This window comes from Carassius auratus, unplaced genomic scaffold (genome assembly GCF_003368295.1).
Source record: "Carassius auratus strain Wakin unplaced genomic scaffold, ASM336829v1 scaf_tig00215316, whole genome shotgun sequence".
NCBI classification, from domain to species: Eukaryota; Metazoa; Chordata; class Actinopteri; order Cypriniformes; family Cyprinidae; genus Carassius; species Carassius auratus.
In genome coordinates, this window is record NW_020528035.1 from 1,587,788 (window position 1) to 1,611,406 (window position 23,619).

Genomic DNA, 23,619 nt, shown 5'->3' on the forward strand with positions numbered 1-23,619 from the left:
TGCAACATTAATAAAATATCTTTCTTAAACATTATGTTGGTTTTCTTTCTTTAAAAAAGGATTGCATCAAAACTTAATTCACTACATTTTGAATATATTTGTAGATAATATGTGCATTCATTTGACTTATTGACCCAATGCAATGGATCAGTCGGCACATGCAAGATTAAATTTAATGATCTTGTTGACTAAGATCCACTTTATACGTTCAGATCGGGGAACAAAAATAGGTGAGCAACATGAATTAAGTGGTACTTTTATACATTGTTTAATTAAACATAACTTCATCTTAACTGCTTTCAATATTTGATTCAATTACTTATGTAAGTTAGTGTACTAATAAATACAAATATACATTTTTGAACTGTTTTAGTTAGATTGAAACTTTACACTTTCAGAGCATAACAATAGTTTTTAATTAAAGGAACATTATTTCTCTAAATTAGAGGCTTTCAAACATTTTTGTCAGCTGAACGCCTTTGCCTAAATTATTTACTTGGACTACCCCCTGAGAATTATTTTACATAGTTATTGTTATTAAAAATAAAATGGCATGGAAATGATCACCGAAATGATCACAATTATCAATATTATCACTGTACTGTTCAATGTTCAAAAACCATAAAAAAAATAAAAAATATTGTTTGGGATACTTATAACATGTTGTGTACTAACATATACTACATGTATATAAATAAAGATTTGACAAAAAATATTGTTTTAAGAAACGGACTACCTTGGAAATAAAAATTATTTGGACTGAATACAAATTGAAATACTACAAATGGAATTAAAAATAAAGTTAAACGTAATAACAGTAAAAAAAAAACATCTAGGTGTCTAAATTACATTTCACAAAGAGTGGCCCACATCTGCATTCACCCTAATTATGTATAAACTAAATAATTTAATTTAATAACATCGCAAATTAATCTGACATTATATTTGGCTAACAAATTCCCCACAAGATATGATTTAAAGCCATCATTGTGTTAAATGAGGAAAGTAAAAAGTGGATAATTAGCTTTAGAAAGAAATATTTTTGTTTGAATCAACAGAATTTATTACACAAAATTTTGGCCACAAAGACCTTACATAAACGGTAGATTTGTCTTGCTTTTCTTGCATTGTTGGCACTGCACATGCTGGGGTTTTTCTTATGTTGGCAACTGCATAAGAATACTGGACTTATTTATTATTGTTTACACAGTTCAGAATTATATAGTAATTGCGAGTTTGATTTATAATTAAATTGATATGCTAAATGTTGTAGATTTATTATTATTATTAAAAGCAGTAACATAATAAAACGACAAGTCTAGGATCATTTGATTCATTTAATCAGTCTGATATTATTTAACCACCTATAATGTTTATGTATTTTATTTATTATTTTATTAAATCTTTATTATTGTCCTGTTTGTATTGTATTTTTATATAGTTTTGTAAAATGTATGATTAAGTATTAATATTTTTAAGTAGCTGTGTCTCAGTCTCTAAGGACTTGACAGTTAGTACTTATGCTGGTATATATTGTTTTGGTAATAAAAACAAAACAGACGCCAGCCCAGTAGGTGGCGGTATGAACACAGTCCGTGGATAATCTAAAACTAGAAGAAGAAGTGATTCGTGAAGTTCATGTGTATGTAGTGCAACATTGCTGCATTATGCTGTGTATTTCTGTCAGATTAAGAGTTTTGTGTTAGTTTCATTTAGGGATGTAACTTGAATGCGCGTATTTGGTTTATATTCCGACCAGTATAATTGTGGCATTCTATGTAGCTCCAAGGGGAAACTTTGAAGGATGACTTCGCCTCTTTTAGTGCATCAGCGCCTTTCCTCTGCCTGGAGGCTGCTCTGGGGGTCACCGAACACAGCGACGAGCCTCATACCCCATCAGCCGTGGTCACGGGTAACGGGATGGCCGTGTGTTTTCGCTGCTGGTAAGAAATACCAAATTGACCTGCCAGTAGTCCACGAGGAAGACCTTGATGAACAGTTTGTTCGTGGATCTGGTCCTGGAGGACAAGCCACCAACAAAACCAGCAACTGCGTGGTGCTCAGACATATTCCCACGGGGATCGTCGTAAAGGTGAGTTCATTCAATAATTGATCATGATATACGTCATATTATGAATCAGATTTATAGTGTAAATAATTGAAATTTTCATGTAAAAAGTACAGGTGTCAGACAAAGTGTCTGATCAAATGCGTCCCTTGAATACTCATGAAATGTGGGCTTATTTTCATGTAGGCTTATGTCACAGTTACAAACACAATTTGACTAAACTATTAATACACAGACAGTTGTTATTCATTGTTTTTTTTATTTTTTTTTTTTATCAAAGACACTGACTAATAATAATTCACAGTGTGGTCTGCAAAAAGTGAGACTCTGTTACTTTTCCAAAGGTTTGGCAATGGGCAGTTTTAAATTGCCAATTCATTTCCTGACTTCTGATTTAATCTCTTTTAATCTCTTGCAAAATAACCTAATATTGCCATTTGAAATACCACACAAGAAGTTACTGGAATCAGTTGAGGCTGAATTTGAAGTGTAGGAACATTTCTAAATGAAAGAAATACTGTATGTTATTCGTTTCCCCTTTTGTTCTAGCCATTAATGTATCAATCTAATATGCTTCTTTTGCACTTTCTTGAGTCATTACATCAAACTGTACTTGTAATGTTAATAACTCAAATTTTAACTTCGAGTTTGAATCACCTTTAAATGATCAGTGCATTATTTTGTTAAATAAAACTTTAGTACAAAAATGCATTTGATAAGTGTTGTCTAGTATGGTTCTAAGTAGACCTGAACTGAAAATCGGTAAGAATTGGAAATAATTTGAAAAAAAATAAAATAAATGATAGGATTACCTGTTTTGTGTTGTTGTTTGAATTTGACTTTGCGTGTCATTGTTTGGTGACGATGGATGGTTTTGTGTTAAGATTAGTGGATAAAAAGCTATAGTCAATATGGTTGATCCTGAAAATGAAGAGACTAATAGAATTTGGACTCCAATTAACCAAAGTTATTTGAGTAATAAAAGTGTATATCTAATTTTATTTTCTTGACAAAGTTGCGATGTCCCAAATAAAACCCCTAACAGAAAGTCACCCATGATGCATTGGTGTCAAGCCAACATAGTCTTGCGTAATCTGTCAATTCCAAACTACTTTAATATAAGGATCTCATGTTCTTTTCCAGTGTCACCAGACCAGATCGGTGGATCTGAACAGAAAACGAGCACGGGAGATTTTACGCGAGAAACTAGAAATTGTGTATAAGGGTGAGGAAAGTGAACTGCTGAAAATGAAAAAGGAATCCATACAGAGGAAACAGGAAAAACGTCAAAAAGTAAATGAAAACATGGAAAAAAAGAGACGATTCAAGGAGATGCTGTACTCAGACAAAGAAGATGACAAATGCTGAGGTGCACATGATTTCACTTTTTTTCCTTTTAGTATTAATTATAATCTGTGGACAGAACCATATTAATGGTGTATTCTGTAAATGAAGATATTGGAAAATATATTTGGATAACTGGATACAGTGCTTGGCTCTGTTATAGAAATCAACCTTTAACTTTGTGTTTAATAAAAAACTTTCAAGTTAGTGAGCTCTTATGTCCCTAGTGTTGTTGAAATGAAAACTAAGGAAACGGACATCACGTCTTGATAGTGCTAATAGCCAATCCATCATTTTTGGGGAATTTTTTATTTATTTACAAGTGTCTGTTCAGTCACCAAAACGTTTTAAATGTATCCATACTAACAGTCAAACATGGTGATGGGAGTGTGATGGTCTGGGCCTGCTTTGCAGCTTTACAACATGGACGATTTGCCATAATTGATGAAACCATGAATTCTGCACTCTATCAGAAAATCCTAAAGGAGAATGTCCGGCCGTCAGTTTGTGATCTCAAGCTCAAGCACACTTGGGTTATGCAGCAGGACAATGATCCCAAACACACCAGCAGGTCCACCTCTGAATGGCTCAAGAAGAACAAAATTAAGGTTTTGGAGTGGCTTTAAACAGTCCTTTCATGATCAAAATCCTCCACAGCGATGTTAAAGACTCAGTAATCACGATCGTTTGATTGCAGTTGCCGTGAAGTGTGGCACAACCAGTTATTAGGTTTGGGAGCAATTACTTTTTTACAATCCCTGCCAGCCCGAGATTCAAACCCACAACCCTTGGGTTATGAGTCAGTCTCTCTAGCTAAACCATTAGGCCACGCCTTCCCCCTAAGTCTGACAGACATGCAAAAAATGTAAAACACAGGAAGGGGGCAAAACTTTTTCAGAGCACTACTTGTACTAATATTTAGAAAATGTGTTCATCAAATTATGTGACTGTAATCGATAATTAAATATTTAATGAATATCAAATACACTAAATGGTTATACAATATACTTCTTAAGTTTTGATTTCAGTATTAAATTTGAAGTCATAAGAATTATTGGTAGAAACACAGTATCATGAAAATGATTTGCAAAATTCACCAGCATTTTGCACTTTTTCTTTGTCTCTGTAACAAACTTGTATATTGTTTTGGATTATTAAAAAAAACTGGGTAATACTGACAGGCGTTTTTTTTTTAAAAAGCAACAACTTTTTTTGTACTCTTTGTTTTCATAAACAATTTATAAGTACTATTTTACTACATAACTGGAAAATAGCGATTATTTCATGTCGGAAGTACGTCACGTAGCACGACGCAAGTTTTTTTTTCCTGCTTCCGCGATCAGTAAACCAATCACAATCCTACTCTTCAAGGGATTGACCAATGAACGATGCGAATGATATTTAAAACCCAGGCAGCCTGACGTCGAGTTATTTGTCTCATGCTGTAGTGTTTATAATCCATTTCGTTTGTTGTGAGAAATCCAATCCAAGATGGGAAAGGGTAAAACATTTTTTGAAAATTAGCCTGAAACTCAAAGGCAATCATTCGTTTAGCGAACTCGTAACACAATAATTTTCAGAAATAAACATTGTTCATGTACTCGTTAGGCAAAAAGTCCTCTTCTGCCAAACGAAGACCTGTGGACGGCAGTATCAACGAGAAAGTAGAAGAGGCTAAAGAGAACAAGGACGGAAAACCCACGGTAGGAGAGATGCGTTGGTATTCGTTCGGTACCAACTGTGTGTATGATTGTTACTGAGCGATGTTGTGACCTAACGTTATTCCCCGTAAACGCGTTGAGAATACATTTCCTCGTAAATTAATTTGATTTAATGTTTCTATTTCTCTTTCAGTCATGCCAAGTGCAGCCAACAATACATAGTTGTCTGAATCTGAACAAGCCGCTCAGGAATAACCCACTTAACCTTATTTTAGATGACAATACAGCAACGGACCGTTTACCTAAAACCAGCGAACGGAGTGAAGGTATTTGTTTAAACCTTAATAACGATAACATTACATAACAACATTTGTCTTTTTTTTTCTTTCCACCAGATAGTTTTCTCCAGAGTTGGTTTTACTTGCTGCTTTCTTCTTTCTATGGTTAGTCAAAGACGCAGAGCCGAATGCACCTAAAAAAGGGGACAGTGGCAAACAGAGCCTTATTTGTGGACCTAATGAGCAGACTGATGCGCCTCATAAAGGGTCTGGGACAAGAAAGCAAACAAAATCCGGGCAAAGGATAAATGGTGAAACGACAAAAGACAGAAAGTATGTCTAGTTTTAAATATGTCTACTGCTAAATAGTTGCCTGTTTCAGTCATTTATTTTTTGATTTAGTTACTTATTGTTTGTGTGTTTGCTAGTTTATAAGTGAAAAATGTTAATATGCATCAATTTCCAAGAGAAGTAAAATCTTCTTACATTGTGTGTTTATCACATTTTAGGTTGAAAAACAAGAAGTCTAAACCCAATCGAAAGGTCACCGATTATTTTCCTGTTCGGCGAAGTTGCAGGAAAGGCACAGCTGAGTTGAAGGTTGGTAAACTTCCAGAATCTGAAGTGTAAATTTTTTATGGTTTATTCTTGAAGTTGGCAAAATGCATGTTATGCAGCTTTTTGTGAATGATTAATTCATAATTTTTCTTAAAAAAAAAAATTGACCTCATAATTTTCATACTTGAATCTTCTGGGGAAATATGCATGACTTCCTTCTGGTGACAATCAAGACTTCAATAATTCACAGGGTTTTTATGCAAAACCGTTTTTTTGTGCAAAATTGGAAAACCTATGCGTTTTGGCTATCCATTTATATGTCAACTGCATTTGGGGGCCTGCAATTGTTACAATTTGTACCCTTACATAAACTCATGTAAGGGTTAATTACATAAACAATTGTACAACTACAATTGTTGTACCCTTACATAAACTCATGCAAACTTTGGCCACACCTACATCTCAATAACCGTTGCATTGAACCAAGTCCCACTCTGCAACTCTTTTTTTTTTTTTTTTTTTTTTTTTTTTTTTTTTTTTCTGTTCTGCATTGATGTACATCACAATACAGAAGAAATATATGCTACCTTTTGCTGTGCATTTTTAGCTCTTAAGACCCATTATTTTAAAACTCAATTTACCATTGAATTTATTTTATTTTTTTATCATGGTTAAAAATGAATTCTAAATCCAGAGCTAAATGTGGACATGTGTTAAAACAGTGTGAAAAGCTGCAGCACCTTGATGATCTCATCAAAAACAATGTTGAAGAGGGGCTCAAGGTAAGCTTATTAAGCAGATGGTCTACATTTTAACTTTAGAACTTTTAATTTCTTTGGTTTTAGCATTTTTCCATTTTCAAAATCAGGTGAAAAGTATTGACGGAAAAGGAAGAGGTGTTTTTGCAGACCGAGCGTTTCAGAAAGACCAGTTTGTAGTAGAGTACCACGGGGAATTGTTAGAGATTGCTGATGCTAAAGCAAGAGAGTCTCAATATGCTCAAGACCCAACCACTGGCTGCTACATGTACTATTTCCGCTACCATGACAAAACCTACTGGTGAGTATTTTGGTGTGTTTTAAATTTCTTATAAAACAATCTTCTGGCCAGAACATTTTTAATCTCACTTTGACTATTGATATGCTTTAATGCAAGATTTGAGGTAAACATTGCTATCTGTATGAATGGTCATGAACTCTAGAGTTTAGTTTGTTGAGCCTTTACTTAGAATTGACCGAAAACTGTTGGTCAACAGAGAGACCCATTCAATCGAATGTGTGCGTTTTTATTTTTATTTTTTTTAAAGTGTGGATGGTACCAAAGAAACTGACCGTCTGGGCCGACTGATCAACCACAGTAAGAATGGCAACCTTCGGACCAAACTGCATGAGATAAATGGAACACCTCACCTTATATTCCTAGCTTCCAGAGACATCAAAGTAGATGAGGAGCTGCTTTATGATTACGGTGACCGCAGTAAAGAAGCCATTGCTGCTCATCCTTGGCTTAAGCATTAATTCACTCTGTTTAGTTGTCTTATTGTGATAGTATTTAAATTGGTGGAATAACATGGACATACACTGATGTTTGGAGTTGCCAAACCATTTAATTTTAACACATGGTATCATAAAATTATTTGTGTTGGGTTTTGAATGACCCACAGCAACTATAAATTAGGTTTTTAAATATCTACATCCTAGTAGGGTGGACTTAATTTTAATAAGGAATGTATAAGAATTCAAAGCCTCTGATTTTAAAGATGAGAATATTCAAATGGGTGCAGTTACTGTACATTTGTATATGCAAAATTATTATACCACATTAAGAAATTGATTTTGAATCCTTTGTCTCTTTTTTTTTTTTTGATAAGGATTTACAACATTAAAGAAGCACAGAATATAAACCATATGCTTTTATTAATGCTTTAAAATGTTGTGCAAAAAAATTTCAGCTGCACAAAACTCTACATAATGGTTGTTTTTATACAGTTTCTTTAATAAATACATTTGATTGAAATAAATCTTCAAAGCATGACATGTCAAATGTTATACCATTAAAACGTGACTAAGACTGTAATTACAATCAGAAGAATCTAAGACTAAGTGATACACTTGCTTATTTTTATCTTTTTTACTGCATCTGGCTGCAAGTAACGTGTTAGGAACCCCCATAACATAGTACCAAGACACTAGAAAACTGGGTCCTGTAAACAATTAAATGAATCAAGATTACCGATTGTTAAAGTGTAATTCAGGGAGCCGTTATACCAAAAAACAAACCAAAACAACTCTGTGACAAAGGTATTTATTTTTTCAAACAATGTTTTTAAAATTTTTTTTATATATATAAAGGATACTAGAAATATAGGACATGGGGAACATCCAATACACACAAATAAGGCAAAAAATAACAACAGACATAAGATCATAAGTTAGATTGGAAAATAAAACTAGGGAAATTAATAGTTTAAATGATTCAATCTCATGTTAAATCCAGTAATCTATGTACAAAAAAAAATGTACTCAGAACAGCATTTCATAATACCTTCTTATCGCAAAACACTTTGATTCTTCTGTCATAAAATTCATCCAGTCTATTAAATTACAGTGAATTCTGCAAGACAATAAAAGTGAATCTTGACATATGGCCCACATTTTACCCCTTCATGTACCTTAATGAGATTTAGTGCACTACACATTACCTCATACAGCAGCCTTTTTGTTTAGTTGAAGTACCTCAATTTGAACCTTAAAATTTCAAGTGTTCCAATGCTTAAATTCTAGACTATTAAGACAAATTTAAATTAAGACTAGAAAGTGCATAATCATTTGGATAGTTTCTGTCCTAAAGCTTGTAAATACTTGCAACAGACACAGTCTGAAGATGTTTTCTAATTCCGTAAGCTCATAAATAAGGTCTTAGAGGCATATAAACATCAAATCAATGTTTAAGCTAATTTGATTGAGTACTGACACAAAAACAGTCCATAAATGTGCCATTGTGCTATTCATAAAATGACTGATATAAATTTGATTCTAGTAATGTCACATATTAATGTTAAATAATATTAATGAAAATCTAGTGTTTCAAATAGTCTGCAAATGTATATTAGCTAAGGGAGGTGTTTAGAGGGACATTTTGGGGCATATCTTGTCATTCATGTTTGAATTCACACTCAGTGATGAACAAAGTGAGAACTGTCACAATCATAGAGTTAAAAATGTACACAATTAAAAACACTGAGTAGGAGCAAGACGAAGGATTTCCAGCCAGAAATAGGAAGTATTAAAAACATCACTTCTTCGCATCTGTCCTCATCCTGTTGGAAGGGTTGCTTGTCTCTAATGTGTTTAGTTTGTGCAAAATTCTGGTAACTATTTTTGTCGAAATGAGAACCTGAAAAGAGACAGACTGTTTGTCAGCAACATCAACCAACACACAGGATCATAAAATATGGTCAGTGTTACAAAGAGCTAGAAAATATCTAAAACATCATTCTTCTTTAGAGCAGAAAAGCTTTGAGAAAGAAATTAATGCAGAGTTGTGGACATAAGTTTACCGAGCACCTGTGTGGACTTACAGAAAAGAAATGTCATAAACATATACATATTATCAAGGGTGCCAAAGTTGGAAGACATTAATATAACAGAACAAATACAACAATAGAATGATTCTCAAACTAACAAACTAGATTTTCTCTTCATTACCTAAATATCACCAGGAGTTTTTCCTTGCTACATCCATTTCTGGCTTGCTATCTGGACACTCAAAGTGTGAATCTCTTGTGAATCTATTGACACTTAAACCTATGCCTCTGTAAAGCTGCTTTGAAACAATATATTTTGTATGATTTTGACAAATGTATAACTCGAGGTAGAAGGGTAAACTCCACTGGGCATGACTCCAGACCTGATGCACCTTGCAGCTACTGGTAACTCCACTCACATGAGTCACCGAAATTCTACAAGACACAACAGACTTTACAGGTACACATACCTGCCTTACAATACTGGCATGTATTTTAAGTAACTACTGATTGAAAGTTTTGAATAAGACTTTAGTTAAGTGTCTTTGTTCACCAATGCTGCATTTGATTAAATGTACAGTAAAATTGTTAAGCATTATAATTTAAAATAACTGCTTTCTATTTTAAAATGTAATTTATCCCTGTGATGTCTAAGCTGAATTTCATCATTACTCCAGTTTTCAGTGTCACATGATCCGTCAGAAGTTCCATTCAATCAGACTGTTCCATTTGTAACCCCAAAAAGTAATTTTTTAACTGCCACGTAAGTTACACTGTAAAGGTCCAGAAAAGTATGAAAGATGTCATCCAAATAGTCCATCTGCTATCAGTAGTTCAACAGTAATGTTCTGAAGCGATGAGAATAATGTTTGTAAACGAAAAAAAAAAACAGTTTATATAGTTATAGTTTCTTTGTGTACAAAAAGTCTTCTCGTCGCTTCATAACATGGTTGAACCACTTATGGGAGATGGACTATTCTGATGATGCTTCTCATACTTTTCTGGACCTTGACAGTGTAAAGTACTTGGCAGTCTATGGGACAGTAACAAGCCCCCCAATTTTCATCCAAAATATCTTAAAATTGTATTGTACCGGCAAGGGATATAAATCCCTATTATCACTACCACTCGCAAACCACCGTCACACAATGTAGACAGCGCAATCTTAACGACCTGCACACTTTGCCTATGTCTGCTAATTTACTACTTTCTTTTTCTATTGGTCTCTGGAATTGCCAGTCTTCTGTAAACAAAGCCAATTTCATTACTTCCATTATTAGTCATTCAAAGCTTAATCTCATGGTCCTGACAGAGACTTGAATAAAACCAGAGGACACCGCTACACCTGCAGCACTCTCCAATAATTTATATTTTCCCACTCCCCCCGTTTGACTGGAAAAGGTGGAGGTACTGGTCTGCTCATCTCTAATGATTGGAAATTTAATCCTTTACAGTCTTTGAGTGTCAACAGTTCCTTTGAATCCCATTCAGTTACTGTTACCTACCCTCTTAAAATACATTTTGTAGTTGTCTTTTCGACCCCCAGGACCACTAGGTAACTTTTTGGATGAATTAGATGTGCTGCTCTCAACCTTTCCTGAGGATGGTACTCTCCTAGTTATGCTTGGAGATTTCAACATCCACCTAGATAAATCTGTCTGCTGATTTCCACACTCTGCTTGCCTCTTTTGATCTCAACCGAATGTCAACTACTGCTACTCACAAATCAGGCAATCAACTGGACCTTATTTATACACGACACTGCTCCACTGATCATGTACTGGTTAGTCCACTGCACACTGGTCAGTCACTCCTCTCTTCCTTCTCTGCTAATGTCTCCTCTGCTAAAATTACCTACTACCATAACAAAAATAACAATTCATCTAACTCTTGCGGGCTTTTTAAAACATTTCTCACTTCTTTGTCCTCCACTTCCCCCTCCTGCTTCATCTCTAATAGCTGACGACTTTGCCACATTTTTCATGTAGTAAAATTAAACACATCAGTGCACAATTTTCCACACCAAAATCCGATCAAACTCATATCACCAGCAAATATGCACTCATTTACATCCTTCTCTTCACTCTCTGAGGCAGATGTCTCCAAACTCATCCTTTCTAATCATACTACTGTCCACTTGATCCTTTTCCATCTCATCTCCTTTAAGCCATTTCTCCTGCAGTTGTACCTGAACTCACTCACATCATTAACACATCCCTCCACACTGGTGTTTTTCCCCTCATCATTTAGACAGGCTCGTATAACTCCACTACTTAGGGGAAGTTGTGGCTTAGTGGTAAGAGAGTTTGACTCCTAACCCTAGGGTTGTGGGTTCGAATCTAAGGCTGGCAATAACACTACTTAGGTGCCCTTGAGCAAGGCATCAAACCCCCAACTGCTCCCAGGGCGCCGCAGCATAAATGGCTGCCCACTGCTCCGGGTGTGTGTGTGTTCACTGCTCTGTGTGTGTGCACTTTGGGTGGGTTAAATGCAGAGCACGAATTCTGAGTATGGGTCTCCATGCTTGGCTGAATGTCACGTCACTTAAGAAACCCACTCTCCACCCATCTCTTTTAGAGAACTACAGGCCAGTTTCCCTTCTTCCTTTCTTTGCAAAAACACTTGAACGAGCTTTGTTCAACCAAGTCTCTGCATTTCTCACACAGAACAACCTCCTTGACAACAACCAATCTGGCTTCAGAAGTGAACATTCAACTGAGACTGCCTTGCTCTCAGTTGTTCAAGTCCTAAGACTGGCAAGAGCGGAATCCAAATCTTCAGTACTTATCCTGCTTGATCTGTCTGCTGCTTTTGACATGGTTAACCACCAGATCCTCCTATCAACCCTACTAGCAAAGTGCATCTCAGGAACCGCACTTCAGTGGTTTAAGTCTTACCTATGAGATAGGTCCTTCAAAGTATCTTGGAGAGGTCACAACATCTAACTACTGGGGTTCCTCAGGGCTCAGTTCTTGGAACACTTCTCTTCTCTGTCTATTTGGCATCATTAGGTTCTGTCATTCAGAAACATGGCTTTTCACACCACTGCTATGCTGATGACACTTAACTCTACCTTTCATTCCATCCTGATGATCCGACGGTAGCTGCTCGTATCTCAGCTTGTCTAACAGACATTTCTTGTTCATTAATAACAATCGTGTGGTTCGATGACGCTAAGGAGCGTGGAATGATGGGATTTGTTGTCTTCTAGCCAACTGCTGACGGCCATCAATCAGACGATATGAAAACGATTACCACTTATTCAACAAATATATACACTCGTGTACATTCAAACACAATAATTGGGCATACATAACAAACCCAAATTCAATTTGCGCGAGTAGATTACATAGAAAGTCAATGCAAAGACGCGATCAGACTATAGATCAGACGCGTCCTCGTGTCCCTGCCCATAATGCTAATCTTGTTGATCGTTATAAAAGCATTTGTGGGAGCTGTCTTTGTCGACAGAACCAGCGGCAGATGGTTGAAGGAGTGGATGCCGATTTGCCATATCCTTCATACTGATATTAATATAATATATAATATTTTATTACATGATTTCTTGTTTGACTATTAATCAAGTTATAGCAAGAGTGAAATGTGTAACCTTATGTGTGCTGTATTTCTTTTCCTCAAGATTAATGTCCACATATTATGTGTGTGTATCCAACCGTAATGATAAGACACTCGCCAGTGCTAGAAAGCCTTGAATTTTAGATAAGTTCTCTGTGTATGTGTGTTAGTATCTGTCTGTACAGGGTGAAGCTCAGACAGTCCCAGGATAAACGATCAACTGCCAGTGTCCAGCATATCAGATCTACGTCTTTGGAGAGTTTTATCTAGGTTTTGGAACCAATCAGAATTTTGTTGACTCATGTATTGACGCAATTAGTGTCCTCTGTCAGGGTATAACTGTGGTTGATTTTGTATTGTACTGGGGGCGGCCTGCGAACTCCTTCGAGAGTGTTGAAGCTGACTTCTGCTGATGAAATTGCAAACTATTTTCTTCAAGTAAAATTATTATTATTAATTGAACTCATCTCTGAGTCCGGGTCTTCATTGCGACATATCTGGTCCTTGGGTTTTAACTGTAAATTCCCCTACAGTTAATGGTGGAGAATGCGGGCAATAGTTCTTTGTTGACATCCCTGATCAATCATCAAACCAAGGTAGGAAAGATTTTAGATTTAATATTATTGGTTAGGGACTGTCTGTAAGTGGAGGGGGTCGAGAGAAGGAGGAACGATAGACTCACTCAGACGTGAGGGGGTAGACACCAGCTCCAGGGTGGAGTAGGTAAATTGGTGTCACAATATACCTGTAAATAAGTAACTTTGTGAGTATAAGGGGTACAAGTACACATCGGTAGGTCTTGATATAAGATATTTAGAAATGTGTACAGTTACAGAGGGAACAGGTGCACACCTATAGGTCTTAGAGAGAGACGTAAAAATTTGTTTCTAGGTGTGCACAGTCCAGGGGGGGACAAAAACGCATTCTTAACAGGCATGTGAACCCGTAAAGGGCAGTGCTGGGTCAAAGCACAGAGAGCCGAAAAGCACGAGAGGCCATAAAGGGCAGTGCATTTACGGCCGGGTAAGCCAAAGTAGGGGTACGGGAAATCCCGAGAAGAATGTAAGACGCTAGACGGGGGTTCTAGTCGTATCTCGCTCTTCCAACTCTCGATTACCCACCATTACAGACAGGGGCGCCCCGAGCTTAGAAATAGGCCAGGTCAGTGGTTAGGGAAAAGAGTATCCAAAATTAGTGTTTAAAAATAAATAGTGATAATTCATATGTGCACCTATAAAAATATAGGGATATATGCAAAGGGAAAGTATTGATTGATCTGGGATGCCTCAGGAACAACCCCAAAAGAGCTAAAATGTAGTTTTCATGACCCTGATTGGATTGGACCAGTATATGGAAATTCTGGAATATACTTTGCAATTTCATCACGCAGAAGTCAAGTGCTGTTGGTAAGATCGCCGCCTCAATATGTTTTTGGTTTATGATAGAAATATGACTGACAAATTAGGTAACCTGGTCAGCCCTGATAGAAATAATGAAACAGAAGAGAGCAAATGCTGTAAACAGTTTGGCTCTGAAGCTCTGACTTTAAAAAAAATATATATATTCTCTGAATTCATTTAAAGAATGATCAGTCTGAGCTTTAATTCTGATTGTAATGTTAAAACAAAAACTTGATTGGCTTTAAACTTAGAAAGAACCTGAGAAATAAACATTTATAAATGTATGTGCCGATTTGTTAAAAATAATCCCAGAAGTAACTGAGTGATGATTTAATCTGATTCTCTGTGCATAGAAGGTTTAAATGACAAAGAATGATATCATAAGACCTGTTCCAGTTCCTATATAATTGTTGAAAGTCCTGACAAGGAATACTGAACAGAATTCTGGGTTAGTGAAAAAAAAAAACTGTAGGCACACAAATTGGCAGTGGCATTTTGGAAAAACTTAGAAGCTTATGTTTTGTTAAAAAAGATAAAATTACTTTGACTACAATAAAGCCATTGTTTTATCTCATGCTGGCCCCCACCATGACTCTGGCTTAAGCTTTGAAAGTACCAGAGACATGTTCTGAGTAAAAAAAAAAAAAAATGTAATTCCTATATTTACTAATGTTTGGCCAAAAGAGTAATTTTATTGTTGGATTGCAAAATTGTAGTCACGCAGCATCATAAAAAAAGAAAAAAGAAGAGAAAAGAAAATTATTTTTTGTTTATGAGATGATAAAGTTGTAAACAAGTAACATAAACGGGGGTTTCAAAGTAACTTTGAAAACAGCATGCTAGCAAGACCCAAAGTAATATACCTGGGTCAGATAACCTCTGACAGATTTAAAACCAATGTTGAAATTCAGAAGCCATGGCCAGAATTAAGTGAATGGATAAATACAAGTTGATGTAAAAGTAATGACAATGACTGCAAAGAACTTTGAGAAACATTTGAGTTGCGAAAATAAAGTAAAAATACAAATATAAAGATGTTTATTTTTAAAATGCATATAATTTCTCACAAGTTTTAAACTGGGCTAGAGTAAAATGATAGTTCGATGAAATTATGTTAAAAAGGAATGAAAATGCATTGTTACGAGTCCTGAATCCCTCAGAGTTCTCTCTCTCTCATTCAAAGTAAGCTAAAATGCCGTTATCTGAGCTTATGTTTAAGTGATAAGATATTTATAGTACAGCACAGTGTTTCAGTCAAATCATAGGCAGAGATGCTAAAGGACATGATAAAAAGAGTTCAGATTTAATGCATTAAGAGGGCAATTGGTAGTTAAATGTTCAACTGCCCAATGCATGTAAGAAATAAGAGATTATAAAAATAATGAATAACAATTTAGGAGCAATTGTTGAAGAGACATGAGGTCTTTAAAATCATAATACAGACCCTGAGCTATAGATGTAATAATTTTGAATAGTTAAACAGTTGTATTGCTATTTGTTCTATGACCAGTAACTTATCTGTCTTATTTTTTTAGTCTCCACCATCATACAGGGCCTGATGGCTGCAGCTACAGAAGCAACAGAAAATTACAATGAATGGACGGGTGTGAAAAATAAATTCACTGAGTAATCTCAGCATGATAGTTTGGAGGTATCCAATTGAGTTTAGCGATTAAATATTAGTTTGATTAACCTTTTTCAATGTTTTAACACTAGTAGGTGCTGTCAATGGCTCTCATGGTTCTTGAGTGCACCTTTCCTTAAGCTGCAGGAAATACTGGATTCTGGAAGAAGACTGTCGAGGATGTTTCAACGGGAAAGAGTGGTTACCAGTGTGCATGAGGTGATTTCTCAATGACGGGTAAGATCCTCTTCTGGCCAATAGGGGACAACCTAAGGCAGGGGGTCACCGCCACTGGGCACCTGCCCTGAAGGGAGGTGTTATATGTGAGATGGTAGTGGAGTTGAGCGGATGCTTGATAGGCCTAGAGCATCATTAAGAGGGGAACTGTATGAAGTACAGCAATCTGCCTCAAAATGTGAGCTCCTCCAGACCTGATCACCAGCAACCACATTCCTTGACTGATTGTTGTGACAAGAGTCCACAACTTGATGCAACTATGCCAGTGGATCACACCCTGAGGACAAGGAGCTTATTTATAAAAAGTTAATGGCAATGGGCTTTCAAGAACCATCTGAGACCATGTGATGACAGCCATTATTTTGAGACAAAAATTTCTTATGAGGCTAAAATGATATTGAACTAATATGTCTATATCATAGTCTTTACTCATGCAGGTCATTAGGCATGACACAAGATGATAACAAGATATGGTGGTGGCTAAAAATGAAGACTGCTTCTGCTTAATCAAGAGATGGTTTAGATAACAAAGGTTAAGGGAATTAAGCATGTAAGGTAAAAATAATTTTAAAGAAATGTTCCTAGCATTATGTATTTTAAACAGTTTAAACTGAGATTTTAGATCTAGAAACTTTGACATTTTTAACTTATTTGAATAATTTAGGGTTATATGTTGTAATGAATTTTATATTATAGTCTAAGTTAAAGTTTGGCAAAAATTGTCAAAATAAATAAATAAATAATATTTTGCACAGTAAGAGAGAGAGAGAGAGAGAGTGCTTGAGTGGAGGCAGGGATGGTGCTCTTCTTCTATTATTGGCCTGCTAAGAAAGAGTAACCAAAACAGAGCAATAATTTTAAGACCAAAACAACCCAGCTGATTTTTCTCAAAATAAAAATCATTAATGAACAGGCAAACTTTGAGATTAGATAAGAGATTAGGTACAAACTTGGTAAAATGCACAGACAATGTTTGAGTTTAAATCCTTCCGATTTAATACCAAAAGGAAAACCTTAAATATGAGCTGTTAAAATATAAATGTGTTAAGTATGTGCATGCATGAGGATGGCTATATATATATTATTGGGGGACAATTCTGTTCCTGTTTTGTTTCAAATTGAGTCACTAACCTCTGGAATGAGTGTTTTATCATTACAGATGTGTTAAGTGAAATTACTTTACAGAAGTCGATAATTCTGAGTGAAACTAATGAAAAGACAATGCCAAACATGGGACAAGCTTTAAGTGGATTGGTTATTCAGCTCTGTCTGCTACTGGTAATAATGACTTGTTTTGTCTTTTATAATACTGATTTAAATCACTCTCTGGATTAATATGTTAAAGAGTGTTTATATGATTGGATTTGTGAAATTTAAGTTGGCCGTCCAAAATGGGTTTAAAATCCATGCCTAAATTTAAATGAGGGTCTAAATTTTAACAAGTTAACACTTTGTTGTTTGAATGGTGAAGGTAAATATTTTAGACTTGACGGCAGAAAAACAGTGACAGATTGGCTACGTCACTAACCAAATTATCCAGAGAGCACCCTCACATAAAGAAGCCTGGTGGGAAAACAAAGGAGTGAATCCTGCTTGTGTAATATAGTGCAAAAGCTTTATGTAGTGGTTTATGTAGAACAGAGATAAGTTGAACAAAAACGTGTGGATAGCCCCTTAATGGAGCAAATCCATAACAAGAGGTTTGAATTAATTGAAATAGCACAGAAAAAAAAAAAAAAAAAAAATATTAATAATAAATTTTGTTTGAACAAAACAATTGTAATAGGCTCTATGGAGCTGCTTATGAACACCTGTCAGGTCAAATCAAATTAATATTGTGAACACTGACAGGGCTTTTTGATTATGTATACTGTTTCAATACATATTTACAGAAACTGAGGATGTCTCTTTAATAAATATTTGGGCGTTTAGAACTAAGTAATAGTATTGTTCATTTAGTAATAGTATTGGGAAATCTGTGTGCTCTTTTTCAGTTTATAATAATTTTGAGTAAATAAATATCACTGCCAAATGACAAACATGAACAAGGGTTTTAAAGACATTGATCACGTAGCTGATGTGTAAGCATTTCTAACTGACACAACAGTGAGAACTAAATTGACTTAATACGAGGTATTGAGGATTTGCTTCTGAATGTGTCATTAATATAGTCTGAGTACAGTAATATGGTATGATAATTGACAAGACTTACATTAAAAAAAAAAAAAAAAAAAAAGGGTAATAATAAGGCAATGAGTATGGTTAACAGTAATGTCCTGGTATAAAATACATGCATGACAATAAGTGGATAGGTTAGTTGTATTTTTGAAGTTAGACACTTCGATACTTAAAATGTAATTTTGATCAAATGTTGTTAACAATGACAAGTTTGGGTTAATGGTTAATGTATGTGTAAGCAGCATGTGAACTATGATGACTGCAAATGGATTCGTGGTGAAAGTAAAACTTAATAAAAGGGCTATTAAGTAATAAACTAGGAACTGCTCTAGGTTTTCGAGGAAATAATGATTATGATTATGATTATTTTTATTTTTTTAAGATTGCTCAATATTGATCTTACTTATTTTTGGTTTGTTTATTTTTGTGTTTTTAACACCAAGTTTGGAATGAAAGGGTAAAATAGATAATCAATCTCTATAATTGTACCATTGATGGGGAAAATTATAGATTTTCATAAAATAAGGGTATCTTTACTGGGATTTAGGTTATAAGCAATGTCTATATTTGGTATCTGTGAGGTGACTGAGGGTCTGACATATGTCAGGAATGCAATAACAGTGGTTATTCATTTAGCCCGGCTTCCAGAGAATAATATATATACGTTTATTGTAATGAGTTTATTTTAAGATATGACCAAATTAACTAAAATTCATCATAGTTGTATAAAACATGCTAAAAGAAAACAAATAAGGCAAATATCCTTCTTAAGGGTTAAAAAAAAAAAATGAATTGGTTATAGTGTATGCGGTTTTCTTTAATGATTTGTTAAATCTGGTTAATGAATATGCAAATTTAGTCTTAAGGCTGTTGGATAAATGTTTTGTTTTAGAGGGTAAGTGTGAAGTAGCTGTAGTAGGAAGAGAGGTATTTACAAAGATATGTTGATGAAAGTATATATGGATGGAGGACACTTTTCCAGGTAGAGGGACACACAGAATGATTCACTGGAAAAGACATTATGTGAAGAAAGACTAGTGCAAGTGCCGATATTGTGGGATTAAGTAAGTAGATGAATGTATATGGGAAGTAAGAATGATTATGGGAAGTATTTTGTACAAAATAATGTGTTTATTACTAGAAATGTCAGCCAGTACCAGAGATCTTAAGTATATGCACCTGCTTAAGTTGACAAACAGCCTGTATTATTAGCATGCATCACAACTACACCTGACCTCATTTATTAGACCAGATGTGGGGTATTAGACCCCACATTGATCTAAAACGGGGGACTGAAGGAGTGGATGCCGATTTGCCATATCCTTCATACTGATATTAATTATTTTATTACATGATTTCTTGTTTGACTATTAATCAAGTTATAGCAAGAGTGAAATGTGTAACCTTATGTGTGCTGTATTTCTTTTCCTCAAGATTAATGTCCACATATTATGTGTGTGTATCCAACCGTAATGATAAGACACTCGCCAGTGCTAGAAAGCCTTGAATTTTAGATAAGTTCTCTGTGTATGTGTGTTAGTATCTGTCTGTACAGGGAGAAGCTCAGACAGTCCCAGGACAAAAGATCAACTGCCAGTGTCCAGCATATCAGATCTACGTCTTTGGAGAGTTTTATCTAGGTTTTGGAACCAATCAGAATTTTGTTGACTCATGTATTGACGCAATTAGTGTCCTCTGTCAGGGTATAACTGTGGTTGATTTTGTATTGTACTGGGGGCGGCCTGCGAACTCCTTCGAGAGTGTTGAAGCTGACTTCTGCTGATGAAATTGCAAACTATTTTCTTCAAGTAAAATTATTATTATTAATTGAACTCATCTCTGAGTCCGGGTCTTCATTGCGACATATCTGGTCCTTGGGTTTTAACTGTAAATTCCCCTACATGGTAAACAGTAGTTATTTATGGAACATAAGTAAGACAATCCACCATAAAATGTGCAAGAAGTAAATAAGGAACTGCTTGAAGCAAGTTTGTGGTTTGCTGGACGCTAGACACTACTTCCGCATTTGTCCACGACACTGTTGTCATGTGGTTTCTATGTCAGTAAAGGCGGTAACAAAGGGTAACTAACGTCATTGACAGGTGACTGCACTGCCCCGTGTCACTGTTTAGAATGGGAATTTTCTCATGATTTACATGTAGTTGAAAACATTAGAGATATTGTTAGTAATCAGCTGGAAAAAATATATAACACTAACCTAGTGGTCTAAGGATATTTTGCTGCAAATATCTTACAAATTGTACGTTTAAAAAAAAAAATCTAACTACCTTTCTAAACTTTTTCTATTCTGTTTTCTTTTCATTTATCATACAATTGTATATATATAAGACCTCTAACACTAGTTTGCTCTATTCTTTTTCTATTCTATCGGTCTTCTTTTATTTATTATATTATTTAAAAGCCCTTGCTATGTGTACTGTGTTTAAGCTAACTGAGACTTGTTATAGCACTTATATATCATTGCTCTTTTTGTTGTTTTTGATTGCTTCCATTGTCCTGTTCTGGAAGTTGCTTTGGATAAAAGCGTTTTGCTAAATTACTTAATGTAAAAGCTTTTACTGGTTAGGAACGACATAGGGGTAAGTGATTAATGACAATTTTATTTTTGGGTTGAGCATCCCTTTAAGATTATAATGATTAAAACAGTATATTAGCCAACTCCTGCTTTTGGATGAATAAACGTTTAAGTATAATACTTTAAATATCAAAATGACTGAACTGGGGTGCATTGCAGAAAGGATGTTCAACCAATCTAGGAGTTGACTTGCATTCCCTGAGATGGGAAACTTTTTTTTCAGTTTCTGAACAGCTGAACAGAGTTAGTTCAATCCATTCTAAGTGTTTTGGATCTTAGTTTAGCGCATGCATCAAGACTTTGAAAAGCCACGATCAATGGAGCTCTGAAACTATGATTCAACATGGCAACAGCACCCGACAAAAAGGTTTCTGCATACTATGATTAATTAAATCTTAACTAATGTTCAAATGTCAGAGGTGAAAACTTGCAGAACGGTATAATAAACTAATCTTAATTTTCATGGTATCCCACTGGCAAAAAAATAAAAAACGGGAAAAAAAATTAAACATAAATACATAATTCAATCAGGTAAAGCTTCAAGTGTAAAATGTTCATAGGTGTAGGCTACATGATTTTACAAACATATTTAATAAATGTAATTAAGTGTCTATTTCAATGTGTAGTGGCTTTTTCTACATAGTCTAATGATCTTTTCACATAATTAAATGCTCTCTAATCCTACATACATTTCTTAATAAGAAGAATAAAATAAACATTTGACCTCTATTCAGCCAACAGCAAGAAGGCAGAGACTAGATTCACAGTGTAAGTTACTATGGCAACTTAAAGAGAGGTTTAGTTCTGTCTTTTATTGAAACCCGAAACTGCACAAAGCTCCGACAAAGACCAAACTAGTTAAAAGCACTCACAGTTTCTGAATGGTGCTCTTCTCTTTGGGCTCCTCTATAATGGTGGAGGGTGCAGGTTCTGACTGAGGAAGGGTCTCCAGGTTTACTTCCACCATCTTCTGTTTAGAGCCCAAGACTCCACTGCAAGCACAGTAGATGCTAAATTTGACTGAGGCCACACTGATCAAATGAATTATTGCACGATGTAATTTCGCTCAGAATTGTTTTATTTGCTGTTGAGATTAGGACAAACCAGCACACAAGTAAAAAATGTTCCTGTTGTTTTTTGCACCAATTTAGCACAGAACACTGTATTATGGAATAACACAAACACAGCAGTTTACTAATCTTTTTTTTTATTTTTATTTTTATTATTATTTTTATTTATTTTTACCTCTTGTAGAGTTGTAGTTCCTCTTGGGCCACCAACAGCTGGGCTTTAAGTTTGTTTCTCTCCTGCAGAACCTCCTTTAACTCCTGCATGGTGAATCGTGGTCGGTTTGGGTCTTGTAAATCCACAACTAGTTTGTTTGGACCAACAGTCTGCTTTAAAAGAATTAAATATTACATATTGCCCCCAAAATAAATAAATGTTTGCACAAACTACAAATAGACTCTGGCCTTCTAATCAAGAAACATTTACTGTCAAGTTTTTAAATAAGTCTAAAAATCAATAAATATGAAGTCTTAAAGTCTTAAACCTTGAAATATCAATCTTAAATAGTAGAAACACAACAATAAACCCTAATCCGACTGTAATAAATATATATAAGGACTTGTTAACTCCAAAATGATGTTTATTGGTAGACTGAAGTGATGTGGCTTATTGTTATGTTTATATAAGCTGTTTTGACGGCACCCATTCGTTGCAGAGGATCCATTGGTTAGAAAATGATGCAATGCTACATTTAACCAAATCTGTTCCGATGAAGAAATTAACTCTTCTACATCTTAGATGGCCTGAGGGAGAGTAAAATATCAGTATTTATGTTAATGTTTTTATTTTCTGGGGAACTATTCCTTTAAGATCTCCAAAATTGGCCCCACTCGCCTCTATTGTGGATTTTTAAAAAGTTAGATAGGTTAAAAAAAAAGTGATAATAAACAAGCTTAACTTGTATTGAACCGGAAATATTCGTTAAAAAAATTAATAGCAGTTGGAGCATCAGAAATTATGCCCATACACTGAGCTCCACATGAACCCACTCACATTGTTAACATTACCGCTTGAATCTTCTGCTACAACTCTTTCCATTTCTCCCTTCATATTGTCCAGCTCCATCCTCAGCTGCTCCAGCGACAGGTTGTACTTATTTACCATGGTCTCAAACATCTCCAGCACACGGATGATTTTGAACTGTAAATCTGAGAATTCCCGGCTACCTGTGTTGACTTTTAATAAATCTCTGCCGATCACGTAAGAAATGTCATAAACATCTTCAACTGTCATTTCCAAAACGTCCTTATCGAAAGCCTGCATGGGTGAACTGTCGTGCCGTGCTTCCATTCTGATCCAAGACGAACTATGTTAACACTGTTTAAAAAAAAAATAGTTATATTTCCAAGATATGGTGATTTCCAGTTCACCGTTCCAATGCATTCACAAATTACATGACAACTTCCTCTTCCAAACTGGATCCTCAACTTTACTGTAACTTTGAGCGTTTGAGTGACGTGTAAACCAGCCAATGGTTGAGTCGCTCACTGTTTGAGAACTAAAGC

General features: G+C 35.2%; 3 protein-coding genes across 4 annotated transcripts; 2 read left to right on the forward strand and 1 right to left on the reverse strand.

The window, feature by feature from the left end:
* The first annotated feature begins 1,600 nt into the window (after positions 1-1,600).
* mtrfr (mitochondrial translation release factor in rescue) lies at positions 1,601-4,566 on the forward strand. The gene is made up of 3 exons (XM_026260008.1): positions 1,601-2,092; positions 3,212-3,437; positions 3,886-4,566. The coding sequence occupies exons 1-2, from the start codon at positions 1,805-1,807 to the stop codon at positions 3,434-3,436; spliced, it is 513 nt and encodes a 170-aa protein (XP_026115793.1). The 5' UTR covers positions 1,601-1,804; the 3' UTR covers position 3,437; positions 3,886-4,566.
* Positions 4,567-4,760: 194 nt separating this feature from the next.
* Positions 4,761-7,929, forward strand: kmt5ab (lysine methyltransferase 5Ab). Its single transcript, XM_026259914.1, has 8 exons — positions 4,761-4,913; positions 5,021-5,115; positions 5,267-5,399; positions 5,522-5,684; positions 5,861-5,951; positions 6,632-6,691; positions 6,778-6,968; positions 7,216-7,929. Exons 1-8 carry the CDS (start codon positions 4,904-4,906, stop codon positions 7,424-7,426), a joined length of 954 nt encoding a protein of 317 aa, XP_026115699.1. The 5' UTR covers positions 4,761-4,903; the 3' UTR covers positions 7,427-7,929.
* rilpl2 (Rab interacting lysosomal protein-like 2) lies at positions 7,775-23,550 on the reverse strand. Of its 2 annotated transcripts, none has more exons than XM_026259915.1 (4): positions 23,108-23,550; positions 22,292-22,443; positions 21,919-22,038; positions 7,775-9,305 (listed from the first exon to the last, which is right to left on the reverse strand). In XM_026259915.1, the coding sequence occupies exons 1-4, from the start codon at positions 23,402-23,404 to the stop codon at positions 9,284-9,286; spliced, it is 591 nt and encodes a 196-aa protein (XP_026115700.1). In that variant the 5' UTR covers positions 23,405-23,550; the 3' UTR covers positions 7,775-9,283. The 2 variants fall into 2 exon arrangements, with proteins under 2 accessions (XP_026115700.1, XP_026115701.1); XM_026259916.1 differs by having other exon boundaries at positions 22,292-22,440; positions 23,108-23,404.
* Positions 23,551-23,619: the final 69 nt, after the last annotated feature.